The 21724-nt window shown below is 41.9% G+C and overlaps 1 protein-coding gene across 2 annotated transcripts in view; it reads left to right on the forward strand.

Annotated features, from left to right (window-relative positions):
- LOC148047122 (uncharacterized) overlaps positions 1 to 21190 on the forward strand; it is a 41548-nt gene extending 20358 nt beyond the window's left edge. The window contains exon 2 of one of the 2 annotated variants that reach the window (XR_015695839.1): positions 10019 to 10270. Coding sequence is in view for 1 of the 2 variants with exons in the window: in XM_087708321.1 (XP_087564447.1) it covers positions 14883 to 16904 (2022 nt within the window). In the remaining variant the exon portion in view is untranslated. Of the gene's footprint in view, positions 1 to 10018; positions 10271 to 13688 lie in introns of those variants that run through there. The other variant, XM_087708321.1, reaches the window with a different exon arrangement.
- Positions 21191 to 21724: the final 534 nt, after the last annotated feature.

Here is a 21724-nt window from a genome sequence, read left to right on the forward strand (position 1 = left end):
GCAGTCTTCAACTTCCAGCATATCTCCTAAAATGACTAAGAATTGTAGGAAGAAATGTCTTTCTGGGTTCAGTTCCAAGGGGGGAAGAAACACTGGAAACATGGAGGCTGCTTGGAAAGATGGTTTAATGGTGGACAGGACCACATGGCTTGAGATGCCTAGGAAAAAGATGATCACATACTTCAAGATGTTGGGTAAAGAAGAAAGAGAGTGAGAGATGCTGAAAGACCCTCTCTGAGCTTTAAATCTGTGCTTATATTCTGATTGGTTGTCAGGCTCCCATGGGACCATACAGGGGCACCTCTGTAAACTGTGCTTTTAGTCCAAGTTTGGTTGAGCATTACCACTTCCCAGGTGCCCTATGGTGAGATGGGTAAAGGGCTAATACTATCATGCCTTAATCTCACCATTCTGGAGCGGAAGAGGGGAGAACTTTGTTATATAGAATAGACTAGCTGGGGCATTTTAATGGCCCATTGACAAAATGGGGGCTACAATCTCCACCTCAACATTTTCAATTTTCTCACAAATTGAAATCTAACACAAGGAAATCTCTCTCAAAGTCTTTGTACCCCACCAACATCCACTGGGGGGTTTACACAGCATTTGCCACAGTTTACAAGTCAGAGTCAGAAGGAATTTTCTCATCTCCCTTTAGAGCAATGGTTCCCAAAGTGGGTGGTGGGATGACTTAGGGGGGGGCGCTAAGAGGCAAGGTGGCAGCAGGGGGGCACTAAGATGCAAGGGGGGTGGCAGGGGGGCCTAAGAGGCAAAGGAGGTAGCAGCGGAGTGCTGGAGATGGCCCCCTTGCAGGGCGCAATTCTGCCTGCGGATCTGTTGGCCGCCAGTCATCTGAGCACTTCCAGCAGGGGTGAAATTCAGTCTAACGTCCCAAAGACTGGAAGGATTTTTCACTTGCTCACTCAGTCAGGAGGCATACGAGCATGTCAGGCTGGGGGGGGGGGGGGGGGCAGAATGGGTAGCCTTCAGAAGTTGTGGGTGCTCCTCCATCACTGGAGTTTTTAAAAAAAAGACTGGATAACCCATTGCCTGAAATAGTATAGGATCTCCTACTTGAACAGGGTGTTGGACTAGAGGACCTCCAAGGTCCCTTCTAGTTCTATTCTGATTAGTTTGATTGATTGATTGATTGATTGATTGGCTCAAAATCCACATTGAGCACACCTTCAGCAAGCTCTTTTATCCCATAAAGCCACGGTGCAAAAGTCTTAGGTCACCTCCCCCTTGTTGTTTTAGCAAAGATTTCATAACCATTCCATAATTTTCAATCTTGAATACCACGTCTTGAATATCCAATGTTTGTTTGTTGCTTTCCCTTTGAGAGTGCCACTGATACAAAAGTAAGATTTTATGTCTGTCAAGTTCTGTGTCCTTTGGCATTTTGACTGGAATGATATGGAACGTTGGTCTTATTGGGAAGCTGCCAATGAATTACATTCATACAACATGTCTCTGTACAAGATGTCAAGCTCAAGCATAGGAGACAAGGAAGAAGCCCCCCCCCCAAAAAAGAGTGCAGGAATCCTACACTCAGGAGTCCCTGAGCCACAACACAGAGTTGATAATTATTTCACAATGGCAGCTAAATAATCCTTGTGATCCCCTGTCTTAAAACACATTACCATGAGACGACCTCAGGGAAGCAGTCCTCCGAAGGATTTAGCAGTAGTTTTGTAACTGTTTGAAGCCACAACGGCACTGAAAAAAGTTCCTTGTGGCTGTTTTTCACACTTATGACCATTGCAGCATCCACTACGAGACCAAAATTCAACCGCTTGGCCACTGAATAATTTTTATGACGCTTGCAGCAAAGGCAACGGGGGAAGCCAGTTTTGCATAATAAACGCATTACTAACTTAACAACTATGGTGATTCATTTAATAACTGCGACAAGAAAAGTCTTAAAATGAAGCAAAACCCGTTTAACGAATCTCGCTTTTAGCAACAGGCATTTTGCACTCAGTTGTGGTTATTTGATGAGACTATCTAGGAATCCCAGGCCAATCATTCAAATGATGCAAATCATACTGAAGGAATAAGCAGAGTGAAATACCAATCACTGTCGAGTGCTCAAGTGTGCCTTGCACAAACCTGGTATAAAAGATAGACAACAGTCATTTTTGCATGAAATAGTAGGGCACATACAGGTGGTAGCAATGACAGCATGCAGGGTTCCAGTCTATTTAGTTTTAGAGGAGCAAAGTGGAGGGAGGTCACACTAAATATTTGCCATGTTACCCTCAGAAAGCTGTTTCTGAATTTTTGAATACTGCGTGCAACTTTCCTGTATTTTCTGGTTGTATTCCAATGAGGGGAGACTCAGATATAACTGTACATGGTCATCCCACTCTTGCTACAACCACCACCTAATGGGGACCAGAAGGTTTTGCACCCAATTGTAATGTTAAATTTGCTCATCTTTTGCTACTTTTTCCCATTTTACTGAAGCTCTGCGCAGGTTAAACTAATATTCCGTAAGAAGTATGGGGAACTATGCATTGAATTAACTGAGCTCCGATAAAGAAATCACACAAGAAGAACTGAAAAAGGCCATTCAAAAACAAAAAAACTATAAAACACCTGGGCCGGATGGGCTTCCGTCAGAAATATATAAAAAACTTCAAAACACCATGGAAGACAAATTATTAGAACTATGTAATGAGGCACTACAAAATGGTAGGGTCCCAAAATCATGGGAGGAAGCTTACATCACCCTAATACCAAAGGAAGAGGCGGACAGTAGCAAGGTCCAAAATTATAGACCCATATCCCTGTTAAATGCAGATTATAAAATTTTTGTATCAATATTGGCGGAAAGACTAAAAATAATATTAAATCAAAGTATCCATTCGGATCAAAACGGCTTTCCCCCAAAAAGACATATTAGAAACAATACAAGAATAATAATTGATACCCTGGAATTCTATCAAACAAGATCCGAGAAACAACTCGCATTAATCTTTGTCGACGCCCAGAAAGCCTTTGATAACCTAGATTGGAACTTTCTAATCACTCAACTAAAAATGATGAAATTTGGCGACAAATTCATTAAGATTATAGAATCTATATATTCACGGCAATCTGCAAATATCATAGTCAACGGGGAACTAACGGAGAGGATACAAATTGGAAAGGGTGTTAGACAAGGGTGTCCGCTCTCCCCACTACTATTTATTATGTCACTAGAGGTCCTTTTAAATCGGATAAGATCAAATCAGGAAATTAGGGGCTTGACCATAAAAAAAGAACAATATAAAGTACAGGCCTTCGCGGATGACATGGTCTTTATCGTGGAAGACCCCTTACTTTCAGGACCGAATTTGATGAAGGACATTGAGAACTTTGGGTGTGTGGCCGGTTTAAAAATAAACAAGGAAAAAACAAAAATGATTATAAAAAATTTCCCCAAAAACCAGATTGGAGAACTAGAGAAAACAATGGAATTAAAGGTAACTAAAAAAATTAAGTATTTAGGGATCTGGCTGTCTGCGAAATGCTCTTCCATAAAAGAAGACAACTATGATAAGTTGTTACAGAATACTCAAAAGGACTTAAAAACCTGGTCAAAACTACAACTATCACTGATGGGAAGAGTCGCAGTAATTAAAACGAATGTTTTGCCAAAAATCCTCTACCTATTTCAAACGGCACCGGTCAAGTTAGGGGAAAATTTTTATAATGATTTGGACAAAATGATCTGAAACTTTATATGGAATGGTAAAAAGCCCAGAATAAAATATATGCACCTGCAGGATAAAAGAACTCAAGGGGGAATGGGCTTACCGGAATGGAAAACATATCATCAAGCAGCAACAACTATGTGGATAAAAGAATGGGTAATGTTAGCTAATAAAAGAATCTTAACAATAGAGGGCCACGACCTGCAATACGGGTGGCACAACTACTTATGGTGCGAGGGAAATAAAATCCACAATTATTTTAGTAGTCACCATTTAAGGGGGGTATTAATTAAGGACTGGCTGGAAATTAGAAGGAGATACTACACGCAACTACCTAAATGGATATCTCCGACGGAAGCCCTGATATACCCGAATTTGATAAATTTGGATAAAATTGTTACCTACCAACAGTTGCTAGACGACCAAAACAAACTAAACCCCAGGGAAAATTTGGCTGATAAGGGAATAAACATCGATTGGTGGCCATATCTTCAAATTCAAAACAAACACAAATTCGATCTAGTACAACCCGGCTTCCAGAACAAGAACCAGGAATTAGATAAAATTTTAATTGGACCAGTTGAGAAATTAATTTCAAAAATATACAACTGCTTACTGATTCGAAAAACGGAAGCAGAAAGAGTAAAAGAAGTCATGGTAACCTGGGCCCAAAACATCGGCCACACAATAGACCTAGACGACTGGGAAAGAGTCTGGGAATGGAACCTAAAATTGACAAAATCGACGGCCTATAAAGAAAAAATATATAAAATGTTCTACTGCTGGCATCTTCCACCGACAAGTCTGGCGAAAATGTCTTCAAAAGTTTCGGCCATATGCTGGAAATGTAAAACAGTGCTGGGCACGTACTACCATATGTGGTGGACGTGTCCGGTAGCCAAAGCATATTGGAAGCAAATACTAGGATGGCTGAATGGAATCTTGTCAATTAAACTAAGTCTTAAGCCGGAAACTTTCTTATTAGGGATAATAGATCAAAAAATATGCAAATCTAACCAATACCTCCTAGTCCATATTCTGACAGCGTCAAGGATTGTTTACGCACAGTGCTGGAAGAGTGAAAATGCCCCCACCAACACTATGGTGATGAATAAAATTTTAGAACTAGCAGAAATGAACAGATTGACGATGCGAATTAATGACAAAGAAGATACAGACTTTTATACAGTCTGGGAGAAGCTGTACAAATGGCTTGATGAGTCAGTGAAGACTAAGACACAAAAAGAGATAGCTGACTAACCTAATACGATTAAACCAATAACTCAAATGAACAATATACAACAACCGAGAGATAAGCGAAAGGAGAAATGTATCAGGGGCGAGAACCCACCGTCGAGCAATTTTGTTACGCTACAATGTTGGGAAAACTTAAAAAAGCTGATAGGAAATCCGCTATAACTACCTGCATGAAATTAGCGATTAAACTTCATTTTAGATGAGGCGAGAGGATTTACAATCCTTGCCTCTTTAAGCAAGGAAAGGAAAAGAGAACCAGGTTGTCCTCAGCAGAGGAAAATATGTAAATGTAACAAAGGTTAGAGGGGAGGGAAGGAGGACAGTAGGGAAGTCAGGATGGAGAGGAGAAAGGAGAGGAATAGGAAAGGCAGAAGAAGGGGGGAAGGATAAAGAGGAGGAAGAGAAAGAAGAGAAGGGAAAGAAGGTGGGAAGAAAGAAGGAGAGAAGAAAGAGAAGAAACTGGGGGAGGAAGGAGGGAGGGAAGAGGAGAGGGTAGTAAAGAGGGAAAGAGGGAGGGAAAGAAAGAGAGAAGGAGTGTTGAAAGGAAGGAAGGAGGAGAGGAGGGAGATTAAGAGAAAAGAAAGGAGGAGGGAAAGAGGAAGGGAAGGAGTGAAGGTATGTGAGAAGGAGGAGGGATCGAGGGAGGGAAAGGAGGGGGAAGGAAAGGAGGGAAGGAGAAAAGAAAGGAGGGAAGGCAGGGGAGAAGGAAGTAAGGGGGGAGGGAAGAAAAGGGTATGGAAAAGAAAGAAATGAGGGAAGAGAAGAGGGAGGGAAGGAATAAGATACCTAACCTTTGATGTTTATATGATTTGATAGTATGGGAATATCTCGAAATGTAGTTGTATTGTTTTTTTACAAATTATGGATGTTGTATTTTCGTTTTACCAATAAAATCTTATTAAAAAAAAAAAAGAATTAACTGAGCTCTCTGGGTGTGTTTTTAACCCGATACTATAACAATGACAGAGTTGGAAGGGACCTTAAAGCTCTTCTAGCCCAACCCCCTGCTCAAGCAGGAGACCTTATATACCATTCCAGACAAATGACTAGTCAGTCTCTTTTTAAAAGCCTCCAGTGATGGAGCACCCAAAACTTCTGAAGGCAAGCCATTCTACTGCTTAACTGTTCTCACTATTACAAAAAAAAAATCCCCTAATTCTAGGTTGCTTCTCTCCTTGGTTAATGTCCATCCATTGTTTCTTGTCTTGCCTTCTGTTATTGGGGGCTTCTTCAATAGATCACACTGGCACTTTAAGGGAGGGGAGATTCCTCCTACCTGAATTGGAAGCTAAAACGCTGTTAATCCTCTGCTACAAAGAACTGGGGTTCCAGGACATGAAGACAAAGCCATCATAGTGTCTATGAGTGAAAATAAAAGCAAAGGAATAATTTGCTATCAAACACCATAACCATATTGGTGAAGCTACAGTGCAGAAGGACAATTCTACATATATTTAAGCTAACTAGGGAATCAGTTTATTTAAGTACCAGTACTTTGCAGCCACAGCAACAATACATAGAAGCTGCTAACATTGGGTGAGAAGAAAACTGAAAGGTGTGGAAGGACCAGGGATTGGATTCAGAGGCAGATGATCTCAGCCATGAATTTATGCATTAAAGCACCACAGAGGTGGATTCTGGATGCCTCACGTAGATCCCATCCCATATCCCAGGGAGCTGTGCTGAGTTGTTAATACTAGATTTGGCCTGGCACCAACAAAGAGGAAGTGAACCCCACTTCCCTTAATTTGGCATGATTCATTGCCTGATTGCATTGGGTAAAATTAACTCAATGTTAAAAAAAAAGGACTTTTTCACATGTATGACCATTGCAGCATCCCCGTGGTCACATGATCAATGTTTGGACACTTGGCAGCAACAAGCTCATATTTATGACACCTTCAGTGTCAATCCAACTTGGCAAGGGATTTGGAGGCCTGCCTTTGCAAACGCAACTCAATAATCCTTTGTTTGTACATCAGAGTTGACTGTCAAATTAGTGAGCATAAATGTTGGATGTTTTAAAATGTTACACACTGATTCATTTTTTTCATGGTCAGGAAATTTCTCCTCAGTTCTAGGCTGCTTTTCTCCTTGATTGTCCCTCTTCCTTGTGGCAACCTCTCAAATACTGGAATACTGTTATCATGTCACTCCTAGTCCTTTTCATTAAACTAGCCATGCCCAGTTCCAGCAACCATTCTTTATATGTTTTAGCCTCTACTCCCTCAATCATCTTTTGTGGCTCTTCTCTGCACTCTTGAGCATCAGAATCCTGACACATATAATGTTCACCTCCCCATCAGATACTCAGAAGAGAAACAAAAAGTAGTTTTACAGGTGGGATTTGCCCTTTGGAATAGCCTATTTCTTAACCTTAGCAGTTTTAAAACACATGGACATCCGCTTCCAGAATTCCCCAGCCAGTTATCCTATGCTGGCTGGAAAATTCTGGGAGTTGAAGTCCACATAGCGTAAAAGTTTCCAAGATTGAGACACGCTGGCCTATAGGAAAAGGGTGATAGCTGTTTAAATGGACACAAGACTTTAAAATCAGTTAAATTAAACAATGAAAAGGAATTCAGGAATGAAATTAACTCTGGTGAAAAGTCAATCCTGAGGGTGAGGGCATCAGAAGGAGCTTTTACCTGATACTCTCTCTGGAGGTGGCTCTCCAGAGCAACTCCCCGAAACAACAGCTCCTGAGAGGGAGCGCCCTCTTTCCCTCCAGCCGGGTTAGCATCCCTTAAACCCCAAGCCTTCTGGATCTGAAACAGCTCCAGAGGGAGAAAAAAAAAGTCACGGGAAACGATCGGGAAGGGCTGATGGAATAATCTCCCCCAGGAGAAGGTGGGGACTGCAGGAGCGATCATAAGAGCGCCCCAAGAAGCTACCTTGAAAGATCACCCCTCCAAGCATTTCCCCAGGTGGGAAGAAGGAAGGAAAGAAAAGGGAAAGGGAAAGGAAAGAAAGTTCTTACCTGACGCTGGATAGGAAAGAGGCGGCTCTCTTCTTCGCCCGCTCCCAAGAGCCCAGGAAAAGATACGATCCCGATCGCAGCTGGCCACGCACGTGGATTTCCCCTGAACTACTAGGACTCTGCAGACTCCAAGCAGGAAACGCTTATAGTTCCTCCCCGTCCAGCTCCTCCCATTCCCTAAAGGGGGGAGAGCGCCGCCCACTTGGTGGTCCCCCTACATTTTGCCATGGGGAGAACGGGTCCCGGGTGGGATGATCACCTGGGCAGGGAGTCCAGGGCTGCTTCTCCCGAGGCAGTCAGAGAGACGGAAGGAGAGGGACGGGACGAAGCCTGGGGAACGGGAAGAGGGGAGGGAAAGGGATGCGGAGCAGCACAGTTGGAAGGAACCGTCCTTTAACAGAATAACAGTGTGTGGGGAGGGGGGATCTTGGAGGTCTTCTAGTCCAACCCCGAGGCAGTCAGAGAAACGGGAGAGACGGAGGGGAGGAAACCCAGGGATGGAATTTTGATCCCGTAATCATGTGGTTTATCCGGCAATGGTCATGAGAAAATCGTTCAAAAGTCGCTTTATTCAGTGGTATTGTAATTTCAAACGGTCACTAAATGAATTCTTATAAGTCGAGGACTATCTGTTGGAAATGCATGCAGAGGTTCTCAACACCTGCAGCTCATAGATCCCTATAACGTAAGCATATCAATTAAGAGAAGGAGGTGTTGGATGGAAAGAAAGTTTCCTCCCTGGGTTCAGATTTCCCAGCTGGAGCAAAAGAATTTAGAAAGCAAAGTTCTTTTTTTTAATTTTCTTTCAGGAAGGCAAGACCAACAGTGAGGTGGACCAGAGTTCCTGGGTGAGCTGACACCGATATACAATAAGTGTACATTTTTATTCCATTTTCCTCTTACAAGTCCTTTTACTTTCTTTCTACTGTTGGAAGAAATGTCCCTCTGGGTTCAGCTCCAAGTGGGGAAAAAGACACTGGAAACATGGAGGCTGCTTGGAAAGATGGTTTAATGGTGGACAGGGTCACATGGTTTGAGATCCTGAACACAAAAGGGAGAATACCTGTTTCAAGATGTTGGGTGAAGAAGAAAAGAGAAAGAAGGGCTGAAAGCTCCTGGCTTTATACTCTGTTTCCTGTTCCTGTGTAAGAAATGTATTCTGATTGGTTGTCAGACTTCCATGGGGCCATGCAGAGGCAACTTTGTAAACTTGTTTTGAGTCCAAAGTTTGACTGAGTTTCAGATGCCATATGGTGAGTTTCTGTGGAAGGCTAATCCTACCTTTATTATGTAAAGTAGACTAGCTCAGGCTGTCAGGGCTCATTGACAAAGGGAAGCTCCAGGAAGCTACTCTGTCTTTAAAAACAGGTTTCTCCCTTTTTATATCCAGGGAAATATAATGTTCTTAATATTACCCAGGATATTTCAGTTTTCTGGCAGGTTTTAACTTCCTACAATACTTTTGTCCTATTGCCTTTTGTGTGTGCCCTTGCTCATGGTTCTAATCCTGTGTTGCTCTTATTCCTCTGCCCTAAAGTAATCTCCGTGGGGCAGGGATGAGCCCTAGTTTCTTTTGGTGTTAATCATGTGTCTAATGTATTTCCCTCTTAACTGTTTTATGATTAAATCTTGAGCTAATCGGTTCTCTGTTACCACTCTGACCTTTCTTTATTTCAAAGGTAACTTCTTCCTGCACCTCCCGGATCTTTTGTATTATTTGTACTCTGCAGCTGTTTCTAATTGTCTAGATACCCTTGTAATTATCCTCAGTAGGTTCTTTTAAAATGCGTTCAGAGTTTCTATTTCTCTGACTTGGGTATTTTGAGTCAACGTTTGTATTCTTATTCTAGTGATTTCTAGTCTGGTTCTTGTGACAATACTGTTTTTGAGGTTTCTGGCCTGGTCTTCCTAGTACAACACTGTCTCGGTGAAGTTCCCTTCCTACAGAGGAAAGTTAAAAATAAGTCTAGATGTTTTGGAAAAAGAACGAATAAGGAAGAAAAAAGGGGTTTTGTAACCCTCAACTGAGTTTTAGTTTTCTGTGTGTGTTTATTTTTTACTTCCTCTTTTACCACTTCAGGTGTTGAGGGAGAGACGACATTCTGGTTTTGCACTTCTCAACAGCCTCAACAGTTGTTATTTGATGCTGTTATAGTATCTCTTTGAAGTTCTTTCTCCACCTTCATCTGGATCTGCTTCACGTTTAACAGAGTTACAAGGGACCTTGTGGTCATCTAGTCCAACCCCTGCCCAAGCAGGAGACCCATTTCTGACACATGGCAGTCCAGTCTCTTCTTTAAAGCTTCCAGTGATGAAGCTCCCACAACTTCCAAAGGCAACTTCTGTTCCATGGGTTGATTGTTCTCACTGTCAGAAAAGTTCTCCTTGTTTCTAGGTTGAATCTCTCCTTGTTCAGTTTTCATCCATTGTTCCTTGTCTGACCTTCGGGTACATTGGAAAACAGCTTGACCCCCTTCCTCTCTGTGGCAGCCCCTCAAATATTGGAAGACTGCTATGATGTCTCCCCTGGTCCTTCTCTTCACTAGACTAGCCATGCCCAGTTCCTGCAACCGTTCTTCATATGTTTTAATCCCCAGTCCCCTAATCATCCTGGTTGCTCTCCTCTGCACTCTTTTTAGAGTCTCAACATCTTTTTTTATAATGTTAATAATATTAAAACCTGCTTTAACACGTTGTATCATAGGTTATAATCAAGAAATGGATGTATTTAAGAATGTTTTGGGGATTGCAGACCCAGCACACAAATCAGCATTGATTAACATATGAAAAGTCAGTGGTGGACTTGTGTGTGATGGACTTCTGTCTCCCGAGTATGTAGAAATTACACTTTGCATGTTGAAAATGTGTTTTGGAAGCAGGATAGCTGGCAATATAGTGGTTGGTGGTGGGCTAAGATCCTGGGGAAAACGTAGGTTGGTCACATATACAAAAATAGTTAATGTTGTGACGTTTAGGCTGAAGGAATGAGCAACTGCCCTGTTGCTTATGACCAGGTGTCAGAATCCTGAAAGTCATGTGCCTTTGTGGACTTAAAAGTATATAAGGCAAGAGTGAAGAATGGGAGGTGTCCCATCAGTCTCAAGCCATCCCCTTGACTGATTGACCCTCATTGCAATGTGATTCATGTAAGAGCTTTATGTTTATTATGCTCTAAATTCTAATAAACATCAGAGTCCTAGAGTGAGACTTTTTGTGGTGTGCTGTCTGTCCAATTGTTATTAAGTACAGCTCTGCTCATAACCAGGTTTTTCCCCTGTCACATCTGACAAGCAAAGCCAATAGAGAAGACAGATTCACTGAACCACCATGTTACTAACGCAACAACTGCCGAGGTTTACTTACAACTGGGGCAAGAAACGTCATAAAAGCGGGCAAAACTCACTCAGCAACTGTCTCGCGTAGCCACAGAAATCTTGGGCTCAAGTGCGGTGGGAAATCAAGGAATACCTGTATTCAGATTTGGAGAAAGGCTGGGAAAGAGCCTGTATATTTTTTTCAGCATGCTTCTATATTTTACCTAGTCACCCAAGCAGCAAACACAGCTGGTTGTTTGACAGTATATGACACAATAAGGAAAATACCAAGGTAGCCATGCCTACATCCTGTAGCAATGTATTTTTAGCAAGCCTGGTGTGGTTTCCATATCACCCTTTCCCACACGTGTCCTTTATTTCAGTGCAAACACCTTAAGTAGAAACTTGAGAAGGATTTTTTTCTGCCTCCTATCTGAAGATGGTGCTCAAACAGGCAACACCTATGCCTAGAAAACGGATAATACCTGTGGTTGAGCTTAAAGGAGTTAAAACCATCGAGTACTGTGTTGCTAGAAAGGTTGGAAAGCGACGGGAAGCGTAGAAGAAAGAAAGTCCAGTTGCCTTTTGAAAAAAGCACCTTTGGGACAGCTGAACTTCCTCTTCCGGATCACTCATGGGAGGAGAGTGGTGTGAAGAGCGTTTTTTTGCTCTTCTCATGATCGAAGCAGCAGCTGAAAGGTGAGTCCGGGAGTAAGTCGGGCTGTTTGGTTTCCTCCACGGCCTGGAAGCAAAGAAGCAACTGGGCTGAAGCATCTCAGCAGCTGCTGCAGGTTCCTTCCCTTCCTCCCCAAATTTAAGTCCACTGGTGCTGCACGCTGTGAAACTGGTGGCTGCAATTTTCCTTCTGATGGGAAGATTGAAAAAGTCTCCTTCCAGTGAAGGTTGATTCTTCGGGAATGGCTTCCCCCCAGAGGTTGTGGGTGCTCCCATCACCGGAGGGTTTGTGACAGAGCTGGGAGGGACCTTGCAGGTCTTCTATTCCGACGCCCTGATCAAGCAGGAGGCCCAATATCATTTCAGACAAACGTCTCTGTTTAAAAGCCACCAATGATGGAGCATCCACAACTTCTGAAGTGTCAGGAAATTTCTCCTTAGTTCTAGGCTGCTTCTCTCCTTGATGAGTGTCCATGCAGGTCCTTGTCCTGCCTCCAGGGGCTTTGGAGAATAGGATGACACCCCTCCCTCTTTTGTGGCAACTCCTCAAGTATTGGAAGATGGCTATCATGTCACCGCTAGCTTCCCACAGTCCTTGCATTGTTTTCTCTTTTTTATCCATGAAATTTTCCTTAGGCTCTGAATTTGTTAAAATCAGCTCTTCTAAAGTTTAAGACACTTGTTGGGTTATATTCTATTGCTTGTGTTTGCATTATATTGAATTCCAGTAAGACGTGGTCACTCGCCCAAGATTCCGACAACTTCAACTCCTTCTGTCGCTTCCCTATTAGTAAGAATTAGGTCGAGTATAGTTTTTCCACTAGTTCACCCCTCTATCTTTGGAATGACAAAGTTGTCAGCTAAGTTGGTTACGATCTATTCAATCTTCTGCTTGCTGTACACTTTGTCTCCCAGTTGATATCAGGGTAGCTAAAGTCTTCCATTATATCTTGATGTTGCCCTCTTGATATAGTTTGTAATCCACATGTGTATTGAAAATGACAGATGAATAACATTTACAAGTTTTTTAACTTCCATGTCTTGCCAATAAGTATGGTATTTCCTGTCCCATCCATGTATTAATCGGATTCAATTGTGCTTAATCCAGCACTTTCTAAAAAATAGCTATTGGCATCTTCGTTGCACAGGTAGTCCTCACTTACCACTTCCTTCCTGAGCCTTCAAAGTTACACACTAGAAGCAGATGTGCACCTGGTCCACAAAATTTGTGGTAATCCTAGCACTTGTTCCGTGACCGCACTTTAGTAGTGACTCTGGTTTTGAAGGTGCAGGAGAAGGAATTGCACCAATTTGGGTTCTGCCAATAGTTGCACATTTATGATGGCGGCGGCATCCCACACTCATGATCCCCAGTTGTGACCTTCCCAGCTAGCTTCTGACAAGCAAAATCAGTGGATATACTGGCAGGAAATTGCAAGTCACAGTCATACGAAATTCCCTTTAACAACCCACAGTAATTAGCTTAGCAACTACAGAGGAGCAGATATAAGTTGGCACTGTCATGTGACAAGATGCTTTATGATTGAGCTGCTTAGTGACGCAAATATCAGTTCCAATTGCAGGAAGTTAAGTGAGGATTACTTGAACAAGGATGTCACCAGAGGGGTTGCAGACAGTATTTTCTGCCCTTATTTGCAGCTGAGGACTTCCATGAACAAAAGTGGTGTATACTTCTTTTTTCACCTCATCTCTAACCATTTTATAAACAAGTAAAGTTACACTTTTCTTTGCATCTTACAGATGACCAGGATGGCAATAAGAGCACTCTGGACAACTGTAAATAACAATCAGTGGTGAAAAGGGAAGAAAATCAAGGCAGAAATCAAAATATTTTCCATTTCCTGCAGAAAACCATACAAATCTGCTCTTCCTCCAGCAGCTGACAAAAGAGAGAAAATTGAGAAAGAATAAGCAGATTATGGAGAACTCAAGGATAAATTGAATGAGAGGTGAACGTAGATTTTATATCATTCAGCAAAAGAGGCATATATGTGGAAGTCCGTGGGGAGGAAGAGAGACAGTAATGCAGGGCTCTCTCTGTGAGGAAGAAGACGACTTAAATGAAAGCACCACTAAACAAGACATTGTCCATAATTTTGACCTCCTCAAGTATATCAGCTGTGAAAAAGCTCCATATATTTGCCTATTGTGGGAAAAGCACAGATTGCAAATCACAACTGATTATGTACTAGTGGGGCCAGAAAGGAGAAAATCCATACAAATTACCTGAATGTGGCAAAAACTATGGTCACAACAGCTCCTTTGTGGTTCATGGAAGTATCACCACACAAGAGGGAAGTGCTCCCAATGTAAATGTTTTAGTGAGCATGGCAACATGGTGCTACATTAGATAACTCACAGGAGGGAAAAAACGTATGACTGCAGATTGTGAGAAAGTTACATTAGAAATTCTCAGGTCTTGAGACACTAAAGGATACACACACAGGAATAAAACCATTTGGACATCCTTTCTGTGGGAAAAGTTTCAGTGAGAATTCCACCCTAGTGAAGCACCCAAGGACTCCCACAAAAGTGAAACCATTTGAGTGTCATGATTGTGGGGAAAAATTTAGTCACAATTTTAGTCTGGTGGCACATCAGTAGATTGACTCCAGGGAGAAACTGTATGAGTATCCAGATTGTGGGAAAAACAACATTAGAAATTTCCATCTGAAGAGACACCAGACAACTCTCACAGAAGAAAAACCCTTTGAATGTCCTGATTATGGGAAAGTCACAATTCCAGCCTGGTGATACATCAGAAGACTCACATAGGAGATAAATGCTTTGAATGTCCTGATTGTTGGAAAACTTTCAGTTATGATTCCAATTTGTGAAATACTAGAGGAACCATAAATGAGAAAAACCCATTCAATGTCCTGACTCTGGGAGAAATTTCAATCGTACTTGAAAATACATCAGAGGATTCACTCCATGGAGAAACCTTATAAGTGTGGAGATTGTGGGAAAAGTTTCATTAGAAATTCCCACCTCCTGAGACACAAGACCACACACACAGAAGAGAAACTCTTTGAATGTCCGGACTGTGGGAAAAGCTTTAGTGAGAGTTTCAGCCTACGGAAACACCAGATGACTCACACAGGAGAGAAGCCCTTTGAATGTCTTATCTGTGGGAAAACCTTTAATCAGAATTCCAATCTGGTGACACATCAGAGGACTCACACAGGTAGGAAACCCTTTGAATGTTCTGACTGTGGGAAACGTTTCAGTTGGAATTCCCATCTGGTGAGACACCAGGTTACTCACACAGGAGAGAAACCATTTGAATGTCATATCTGTGGGAAAAACTTTAGTGATAATTGTAACCTGGTGAGACACCAGAGGACTCATATGAGAGAGAAACCCTTTGAATGTCCTATTTGTGGGAAAACCTTTAAACAGAATTCCATTCTGGTGAGACACCAGAGGACTCATACAGGAGAGAAACCCTTTGAATGTCCTATTTGTGGGAAAACCTTTAAACAGAATTCCCTTCTGGTGAGACACCAGAGGACTCACACAGCAGAGAAACCCTTTGAATGTCCTATCTGTGGGAAAAGCTTTAGTGATAATTCCAGTCTTGTGACACACCAGAGGACTCACACCGGAGAGAAACCCTTCAAATGTCCTGATTGTGGAAAAGGTTTTAGTCAGAGTTCCAGCCTACGGAAACACCAGAGGACTCACACAGGAGAGAAACCCGTTAAATGTCTTATCTGTGGGAAAAGCTTTAGTCAGAATTCCCATCTGGTGACACACCAGATTACTCACACAGGAGAGAAACCCTTCAAATGTCCTGATTGTGGAAAAGGTTTTAGTCTGAGTTTCAGCCTACGAACACACCAGAGGACTCACACAGGAGAGAAACCCTTTGAATGTCCTATCTGTGGGAAAACCTTTAATCAGAATGGCAATCTGGTGACACATCAGAGGACTCACACAGGAGAGAAGCCCTTTGAATGTCCTATCTGTGGGAAAACCTTTAATCGGAATTCCAATCTGGTGATACACCAGAGGACTCACACAGGAGAGAAACCCTTTGAATGTCCTATCTGTGGGAAAAGCTTTATTAAAAATTTGGATCTGGTGAGACACCAGAGGACTCACACAGGAGAGAAACCCTTCAAATGTCCTGATTGTGGAAAAGGTTTTAGTGAGAGTTTCAGCCTACGGACACACCAGATTACTCACACAGGAGAGAAGCCCTTTGAATGTCCTATCTGTGGGAAAACCTTTAATCAGAATTCCAATCTGGTGATACACCAGAGGACTCACACAGGAGAGAAACCCTTTGAATGTCCTATCTGTGGGAAAACCTTTAATCAGAATTCCAATCTGGTGATACACCAGAGGACTCACACAGGAGAGAAACCCTTTGAATGTCCTATCTGTGGGAAAACCTTTAATCACAATTCCAATCTGGTGATACACCAGAGGACTCACACCGGAGAGAAACCCTTCAAATGTCCTGATTGTGGAAAAGGTTTTAGTCACAGTTCCAGCCTACGGACACACCAGAGGACTCACACAGGAGAGAAACCCTTTGAATGTCTTTCCTGTAGGAAATGTTTCTGTGTTCATTCCAACCTGGTGAGACACCAGAGGACTCACACAGGAGAGAAACTCATTGAATCTCCTATCTGTGGGAAAAGCTTTAGTGATAATTCCAGTCTTGTGAAACACCAGAGGACTCACACCGGAGAGAAACCCTTCAAATGTCCTGATTGTGGAAAAGGTTTTAGTCAGAGTATCAGCCTACGGAAACACCAGAGGACTCACACAGGAGAGAAACCCTTTGAATGTACTATCTGTGGGAAAAGCTTTAGTCAGAATTCCAATCTGGTGACACACCAGAGGACTCACACAGGAGAGAAACCCTTTGAATGTCCTATTTGTGGGAAAAGTTTTAGTCAGAATTCCAATCTGGTGGCACACCAAAGGACTCACACAGGTTAGAAACCCTTTGAATGTCTTTCCTGTAGGAAAGGTTTCTGTGATCATTCCAGCCTGGTGAAACACCAGAGGACTCACAAAGGTGAGAAACCATTTGAATGTCATATCTGTGGGAAAAGCTTTAGTGATAATTCTAATCTAGTGAGACACCAGGACTCACACAGGAGAGAAACCCTTCAAATGTCCTGATTGTGGGAAAGGTTTTAGTCTGAGTTCCAGCCTATAGACACACCAGAGGACTCACACAGGTTAGAAACCATTTGAATGTCCTAATTGTGGGGGAGGTTTCAGTCAGAATTTCAACCTGGTGGCACACCAGAGGACTCACACCATGTAGAAATCTTTGAATTGTCGAGTCTGCGATCATTACTTGAAGCATAAATCATCCCTTATTACACACAAGGTAATTCATATGAGGAAAGATAGATGAGTTTAGAGAATGCTTGAATTTCATTTGTGATCTCCCAGTATACATGAGAAATTGATTGTTTGAATTTTGGCCTGATTAATTTTGCTCAAACATTTCTCATGATTAAATTTGTAAGTGGCGTGAAAAGGAAAATGAAAAATGGCTAACTACTAGTTTCTGGAGCGGGAGGAAGGGTACTTGGGATGGTTTCTCAAACTTTCAGTTGCAAAGTAATCTAATTGAACGCTGAAATATAGGGGAGATTGTGGAAGAGGAATAAGCATTTCCAACATATACAGTTTAAAAAAAAGTAAATAAAAAAGTGGTCTAAAGTTGGTTATTGTCACATACAGTAAAAAACAAAGCAAAACAAAATTATGATAGAACATCCCATATTAGAAGAAAATGCTGTCCAAATGTTCCAGTATGCCAAACAAGATGTTTTATAACCAAATGGAGTCAAAACACTGCAGTTTTTTTTAAATAAAGTGCCCTTCCTATCTTGATATTTATGCACAGTGAGACCTTTGTCACAGATAAACGTGGATAATGGCATCACTCTTTTTTTTTTCATTTCAAATATTTTATTCATTTTCATTTTTCAATTTTATACAATCACCTATATACTGAGTATTTGCAATAAAAAAGACATAAAAAAAAACCTTAAACACAACTCATCGTCCAGCGTATAAAACCAACCTGGCACTTTCATCCTCCATACACCCCTTCTTCTCCCCCTCCAACTTTCATTTCTCCCCTCTAACCATCACCCCACCTACTTCCTTTTCCCCTCCTACCTTCCTTTCTCCCCTTCCTCACCCTCCTTACCTTCCCCTCTCACTCTCCTTACATTCCCCTCTTCCTCCCTCCTTACTTCTCCCTCTTCTTTCCCTCTACTTCTCACTTTGGTGCATTTCTCTATTCATTAATCTATTCAATTCTTAACTACTAAAATTGAGCTAAAAAGAAAAAAGGAAAGAAAAGGAAAAAAAGAGAAAAATAAAAAGAAAAGATAAGGAACAACAGTATACAAGTGCATTCTTCTTATTCTATATATTGAAATTGTATTTCCACCCCCCACCCCAATGAACCCCCCTCCCTAATCCCCTCCGACTTCCCAGGTCCCACACCCGGCACAACTCTCTATCAAACACCTTCTAGGATATCTTATAGTCAAATAGATTAAAAATAAAAATAATGAAAAGAAAAAAAAGAAAAAAGGGGAATAACCCAAAAAAAGTAAAAAGAAAACACACACACACAAAAAAATGAACTCTTTGCATTAGGCTCAGCCTCCCATCATTATTAAAATTTAACCAGTGTAGATCATTCCATATGTATCTTATCTTCGTCCCTTGCTTCTTTGATATATACCCCAACTTCCTGTAGACTCTCCAAATAGTCTTTCTTAACCTTATATTCAAGTAACAGTTTATACAAAGATCAGTTTGCCTTCTACCTCAAGGTAATCTAATCAAACTTACGTTACCCTTCCACCTACCCCTCGCTTCCCAGCTCCATTCATCCCAAACCAAAATTCAATAAAATTACGATCTTTCTCTTCACTTTAAAGTCCTGGGCAATTTAGATTAGAGTTCAAGCATATAGGTCCCATAAAATGTGTGTCCAGAATCCACACCGCCTCGTTCAGTCCCAATATTTCATCAATATCCAGCTCCACCCCTCTATACCAAACAAAGATCGCAAAGTTCTTCTGCCTCTCCGAGAGGGGGAGAACAACGCCCTCCGTCTTGTAGTTAGATGGTCCGCTGCTTGTCCTCTCCTCCTTGTCTTTCCACGTTTCCGGGTGAATCAGGAAGTCCCGCCTTCAGAGTCTTATAATAAAAATCTCGAGCTTCCGGAACAGAATTGAGACGATATCTTTGATTCTCAAATGTAACTGTAATACCTTCTGGCGCTTCCCATTTATACTGTATCTGGGAGCTTCTAAGTTCTTGAGTTAAAAAAGTATAGTCTCTCCTTGCTTTCAACATCTGAAATGGAATTTCTTTAAAAACAGTCAAATCCTGTCCATCGATTCGTAGCCTATTATTGTAAAACTTTTGTATAATCGCATTTCTGGATTCTTTTGTGGAAAAGTATATAATTATGTCCCTCGGGAGCTGTCGCTGTTCTGCTACACGCGAATTCTGGCGATAAATTTTTTGAATCTGCCAATCAAAATTAAGTCCCGGACTTCCCACCGAACGACTAAAAGCTTCAGCAAAAGTCTGTTTTAAATTCTCTTGTTCCTTTTCGCGCAGTCCTCTAACTCTTATTGCAAACGCTTTCCTATTATAATTTATCATAACAAGTTGTTTTTGAACATTTCCAATTTCTTGTTGTAGCGTCTGGATATTAGAAGTCAGATTAAGGTTAGCCTCTTCCAAAATTTCCAATTTGTCCTCCATTTCAGCAATATAATCTGTCATAACCAACATAACTCCAGTCATATCCACCTTTATTTGGGCAATTTTGGCCTCAAGTTTGTCATATAAATCCAGTACAAATTCCTTAATTTCCTGTCTGAAATCCTTAAGCGTTTGAAAAAGAGATTCCTGTGTTAACAAATCTCCAACAGATGGCGTAGGAGGCAAGGGCAGCGATTTTATAGCAGATTCTTTAAACTCCTTCGTAAGAGAGCGCTTTGCCTGTTTTGATCTGGGCGCCATTATAAATAAAAAATGGAAATAAACAAATAAACAGGGTTTTCGCTCCCCTCAAATTTCAAAGGGTTATTTATAGGCTTTTAATAGTTAATGATGAGAGGTCTTCAGGAGAGTGGAGCCGGTTAAGTAGTCACATATCAGTCACAAACGCTATAAAATCGCCATCTTGTATCACGGCTGAACAATGGCATCACTCTTATGTTGTGTAAGTATACATGAGCTGCAAGACTTGTATTTTGCCATAGTATCATCTACAGCTCCATAAGTACTACTAGGATTTTGACCAGCTGCTGGGCACCAATATATTGAGGAATACGGAAAGACTGATCATGTGGGGCAGTCTAATGAGCATTTCTGAAATGGCAGATACCACAGAACAAAGTCTTCTTCCTTCTCTACCCCCACCCCACCCTGTTATTTGGGGGGGGGGAAACAAAAGGCAGCAATGTGTGTGTGAATGATCAGGCATGCACTGTATTACACAGAATTGACTAAACAGTGAAGTAGTTACTAAATTTTACTGAGTTTACTACGTTACTAAGGTTCTTGAAAAATGACTATCAGACTTTGAGAACCTGGTATCACTGGATCATGTTCAACAATTGTGTTGAATTAACATTAACTAAAAAGGTTTTTAAATTGGATTTTGAATAAATGTGCAATTAATTGTTACAGTTTTGAATTTTACTGTTACTATCTTCTTTCCGTCATGCAAACCACCCGGTCACATGATCCCCAGCTATGCCCACCAAGCCACGCCCACAGAACCGGTAGTAAAAAAAGATTGAATTCCACCACTGTGTGGGAGGCACTGAGGATCAGTTTGTAGCACCAAGGGGGCGGTGGACTGAAAAAGTTTGAGAACCACTGCTTTAGAGTAAATCCTGCCTGTTTTACACGAACATCTTGGCCTTCCTGCATACCAGTATATATAGAGCTCAGCTGAAGAGACAGCGTCTGCTGAAAAGCAGAGGTCTCCCCAACTAAATGAAGCACTTTCACGACTTAATGCTAAAGATCACGCTAAAGGATGACACGAGGCTGATCTTGGGTGAAAATGGCTTAACTCTGCTCTTTCAGAGAGCCTTTTTATTAGGCAAAGCTAATTACATCGTTATCACATCAAAGGCACATATGTAATCAACATTTGGCACAATCAATCAAAAAGAAGAGTTCACAGTATTCTATAAATTAACATCCTGACTAAGGGAGGCAGGAAGGAAAACAAAACTGGGGGACGGAAAGGGGGGACAAAACTTATACCCCTCAGATAGGGTCCGCAACTTGGGAGTCCTCCTGGATCCACAGCTGAGTTTTGATCACCATCTATCGGCTGTGACCAGGGGGGCATTTGCCCAGGTTCGCCTGGTGCGCCAGTTGCGGCCCTACCTGAATCGGGAGGCTCTCATGACAGTCACTCGAGCCCTTGTGATCTCTAAGCTGGAATACTGCAATGTGCTCTACATGGGGCTGCCCTTGAAGAGCACCCGGAGACTTCAGCTAGTACAGAACGCGGCCGCGCGAGTGATAGTGGGCGCACCTCGGTTCGCCCACATAACACCTATCCTCCGCGAGCTGCGCTGGCTGCCTGTAGATCTCCGGGTGCAATTCAAGGTCTTACTTACCACCCATAAAGCGCTCCATGGTAGTGGATCTGACTATCTGAGAGACCGCCTCCTGCCAATAACCTCCCTGCGTCCCATCAGATCGCATAGAGCGGGCCTCCTCAGTATTCCATCCGCCAG

The sequence above is a fragment of the Thamnophis sirtalis genome, unplaced genomic scaffold (assembly GCF_051295495.1).
Source record: "Thamnophis sirtalis isolate CommonGarterSnake01/CBP01778 unplaced genomic scaffold, rThaSir2_p1.2 scaffold_3, whole genome shotgun sequence".
In the NCBI taxonomy this organism is placed as follows: domain Eukaryota; kingdom Metazoa; phylum Chordata; class Lepidosauria; order Squamata; family Natricidae; genus Thamnophis; species Thamnophis sirtalis.